Below are 5,000 nucleotides of genomic sequence, written 5' to 3' on the forward strand. Positions count from 1 at the left end.
TTCTTTCCCTTTCCCTCCACTGGCTCTCATCGAATTGTAGTACCGCCACAGGCTACAACTTATAGAATCGCTAGCGTGATTAATTAATAGCGAGAAAAATAAAGAAAGGGGGAGGGGATTGGAAAGAAAAAGAAACGATAAAAGAATTCACGTAAAGGAGCAATCGCTTTGATTAAAAATTGTTTCGAAACTTTTTTTGATCATAACTTTCCCAGCCCCGCGTTATACGCTCCGTTTGGTTTTTAATTCGCGAAATTAGAGATTTTGAGAATAAAACGTACGATCGGAAAAATCGTTTCGATCGTTATCGTAATGGCTCGTAAAAGTATTTTTTTTTTCTTTTTCTTTCCCTCTCTCTCTCTCTTTCTCTTCACTTTTTTCTTTCTTTTTTCTTTTCTTTTTTTTTTTTTTTTTTTTTTGACGAATGAACGAAGATAGAGACACGAAGAGTGTATCGTTCGTAGGCGAGATTTATAAAAAGAATAGAAATAAATCCGTAATAATACATCTAAATTCTAATAGATCATAATCGATCATTTATACGCTCGCTATAATAATAATAATAATAATAATAATAATAATAATAATAATAATAATAATAATAATAATAATAACAATAATAATAATAGTAATAATAATAAACGGATATCCTCGAGGGGAACGACGAATACATGTAAAATTATATTTGCTTTCGAATTCGGCTTACCGCCGAATGAATGATTATAAATCATACTATTTGATTACATTCTATATTAATCGAATATTCTCATTACGGTATTCGTTAATTAATTAATGAGCCGGTAAATCAGTAATTTATATACACACACACACATACACACATACAGATACACACACATACTTGTGTATGCATAAGTACGCGATATACATACATAATTCTCGTAATTATTACATACGTGTATAACGTAATTATAGAGACTTAGTTATGGGTATTAGATTTAGGATCATTAGAAAGTATTATTCGAGCGTAACGAACTATCCAATGGGAATGTCGAGTTAATCTAATCGTTTTATTTACTCCTCTCTCTCTCTCTCTCTCTCTCTCTCTCTCTCTCTCTCTCTCTCTCTCTCTCCCCTCTCTCCGTCTTCTTTTTTCCTTATTTATTTACTTATTTGTTTATTCTTTTTCTTTTTTCTTCTTCTATTTTTTATTCCTTTTTAATTCGATAAACGATCGCACGCACGTACGAGGCCAATTCTTCTTAAATTATTTTATGAATAAGTGATTAATAAGAATTATTAAAAAGGCATATATATATATATATATATATATATATATATATATATAATTCTCTCTCTCTCTCTCTCTCTCTCTCTCTCTCTCTCTCTCTCTTTCTCTTTCTCTATCCTTTTATTATATTCATTATTTTATTTTTTATTCCACTATTTTCATTTTTATCGTTGATATAAACTCGTTAAAGATAGAGGTAGAAAGAGAAAGAGAAAAAGAGAGAAAGAAAGAGAGAGAAAGAGGAAAGAGGAAAGAGGAGAGAGAGAGAGAGAGAGAGAGAGAGAGAGAAAATAACATATGAAATATTACAAGTTGCCCTCATTTATACGCATATTTGTATGTGTACGCGTGTCCTCGTCCGTGTTTTATTCATATTATACATAAATTATTTATGCACTTATTAAATATACACACACACATATATATATATATATATATGTACATATGTGTGTGTGTGTATATATATATGTAACTTGGTATGTATGCACGTATGTACGTAATATTAAATATTTACACGAGGTATATAGAGAGACGTAATTAGGAATGAGAGAGAAAGAGAGAGAGAGAGAGAGAGAGAGAGAGAGAGAGAGAGACAGAGAGAAAGAGAGAGAGAGAAAGAGAGAGAAAGAGAGAGAAAGAGAGAGAGAGAATGTTCAAAGTTTGTTAACTATTATTCTCATTGATGCGATATACTCGTGATAATGACAAAATTCCATTGTCATCTCTAAATTAACGAGCGTAATTACAATGCTAATTTGAAATTATGTTAATCGCATACGAATAAATAGTCATACATATGTATATATTATATATATTATGCAAACGTATGTTTAATATATGTATTTTGGTATGTAGATATATACGAAATGTTAGTACGTAATAGAATTGTTTGTTTTTATTACGAAAATGAAAAGATAAATAAAATAGGAGATAGTGACTCGTTATAAATATTAGATCATTTAATTATTTATGAATTTGAATTAGATTATTATCATTATCATTATTATTATTATTATTATTTTCTTTTTTTTTTTTCTTTTTTTTTTTCTTCCTTTTTGTGTTCTCAAATCGACGTCAAACGTATCGATATTTTATTAGACTTATCATTCGTTAGATATCATTTATATTGTTGTTATATTAGAATTTTATTTCGTTTTATTTTATTATTTCTTTCTTTATTTATTTATGTACTTTTTTTTGTTTCGCTTTTTTTTCTTTTTTTTTTTATTTTTTTATTTTTCTTCATTATTATTATTATTTCTTTCTCTTTCTTTCTTCATTAAGTTGGCAGCGGGCCAACAAAAATTAAAACATTTAAAATTCGATTGAACGAAATGACATTTGAAAGAAGATAAATATTATTATTATTATTATTATTATTATTATTATTATTATTATTATTATGTAAAAATTTTATCTAATCAAGACAAAAAGGAGAGTGTGTGTGTGAGAGAGAGAGAGAGAGAGAGAGAGAGATTTTCTTTTTTAAACACTTTAGATACGTACACGTGGTCCTCGTGTATCTCTGTGCGCGTATGCGTCTTTTTTTTTTCCTTCGTAACATTTCTTCTTACAATAGAATTAGAAGAATAATCATGTAGTATATTCAAGATCCTAATTTTAATTTTTGTCGATCCTATTATAAGTTGTTTCTTAATTGCTATCTTTCATTTATTTCTTCTTCCTTCTTTTTTTCTTTTTTTCTTCTTTTTTTTTCTTTGACTCATGAAAATCTAAGCGCTTTATTAGATATAAGGATCGAAAAATCGAGTCTCATTTTTTTTTACTCCGATTTTTGTATTTACGTACGTATATATATATATATATATATATATATATAAATCAAAAGAACGTACAAGATATTTTTCATTGATTTTTATTAATAATCGCCTTCTAATCTTCTAAGTTCGTCATTCATAGAGATACGCGTTAATAATCGAATGTCTAATCGCGAAATACGATTAGAAAAGACGTGCCTAATCTCTCTCTCTCTCTCTCTCTCTCGCTCTCTCTTAATTATATATTTTATTTTAATAATAGCATCTCTCTTTCTCTTTCTCTCTCTCTCTCTCTCTCTCTCTCTCACTCTCTCTCTCTTTCTCTTCTCTCAGTATAATAGATAGAGGTATAATGATAAGAAATAAATAGTACGATAATGGCGATAGATCGTTTTCTATAAGCTAATTGGTGTTCGTACGTTGATCCCCTTTTACTCTTTTTTTTTTTATTTATTTATTTATTTATTTATTTATTTATTTTTTTTTTTTTTTTTTGTTCTATTTTCATTTTATTTTATATTTTCTTTTTTTTTTTTTTTGTTCTTTTTCATTTTGTTTATTTTATCTCTTTGTCGTCCTTTTTTTCCCTCATTTCTTTTTCTTTCTTGATATCGATCAATATAATCCGTCTTCGATCGTTTCTAATTAAAAATCTTTATTCTTTAATCATCTTTCCAATTCATTCATCAACGTTCTTCAAACAACAAATTTACAATTCGATTAATTTTTGAACGTTTCGAAATAGGTACATGTATGTGGTGCCCTTCTCCCTTCCCCTTCCCTCCCCTCCCCTCCCTTAAAAAAAAGATATATATATATATATTTTTTTTTTTTCTCTATTTTAAATAGAAAGAATTTAATCATTATTTACGACATTTACTTTTGAGATAATATGTAAAGTAATGGAATAAAAAGAGCAAAGAGGAAAAAAAAAAAATAAACAATAAAGGAATGAAGAAAAAGATTTCTTTCGAGACACCCTGTAGATATGCAAACGAACAATGAATAGATTTAGATATACAATGTACATACGTACATACGCGTGTATGTCAATTAATTACGAATTGTAACGCGCTCATCTATATATACGGGGTGTCCAAAAAGCATCAGACTAAATTTATATTACGTATTACGACGTCTTTTGTCCGTCAAATGGATGAAAAAAGGTTTCTTTAAAAAAAAGTAATATAAACTTATCTCCAAAAATTGATTTATTGAAAACATATATATGTACTTTTAAAGATATATCTTTAAATGATTTATATCCAATGGCTCTGTATTTTTTTTTCTTTTTTTTTTTTTTTTTTTTTTTTTTTTTTTTTTTTTTTTTTTTTTTTTTTTTTTATATGAGATTCAGGCAAAAGAATTGGTTTATAAAAATACGATTAAAAAAAAAACGGAAGAAAAAATTTTGGGAATGTATTCAAAATGCATTTACCATTATTTCCAATACAGTTGGAATATTTTTGAATATTTGATGTTCGACGATCATTAATTCGACGAATGAAAGGTCCTGCATTCTTGCAGGAAGGAGAAGGAATTTTCGAACATTTCTTATAACTGTCACAATAAATCATAAATATCTTTAAAAGCATATATATGTATATATCTTCTCGACAAAAGTATTTTCGGATATAAGTTTATATTTATTTTATATCTATTTTAACCTTTTTTCATCTATTTGATCTCAGTAATACGTAGTATAAGTTTGGTCCTATATATATATATATATATATATATATATATATATATATATAGGGTGTTCGAAAAGCTTGGGGGATGTATATATATATATGTTTATTGTTTGTATTTACTATCGAAAAGCACATAAATGTGCCACGTATATTATGTATCTTTCATGAAAATAGTTGGCACAGTGTTGATTGTGTTGTGTAGGTAAACGCGATCATTATCTAATATATATATATATATATATATATATATATATATATATATATATATATATATATATA

General features: G+C 27.0%; 1 protein-coding gene across 1 annotated transcript in view; it reads right to left on the bottom strand.

Moving 5' to 3' along the window:
* Positions 1-5,000, bottom strand: part of LOC124431052 (eye-specific diacylglycerol kinase) — a 33,928-nt gene that overhangs the window by 218 nt on the left and 28,710 nt on the right. The window contains exon 11 of the mRNA XM_046978431.1: positions 1-58. This exon is cut by the window's left edge and continues 218 nt beyond it. Coding sequence (XP_046834387.1) covers positions 27-58 — 32 coding nt within the window. The 3' untranslated portion in view covers positions 1-26. The remainder of the gene's footprint in view (positions 59-5,000) is intronic.

Source organism: Vespa crabro, chromosome 20, assembly GCF_910589235.1.
Source record: "Vespa crabro chromosome 20, iyVesCrab1.2, whole genome shotgun sequence".
NCBI lineage: Eukaryota > Metazoa > Arthropoda > Insecta > Hymenoptera > Vespidae > Vespa > Vespa crabro.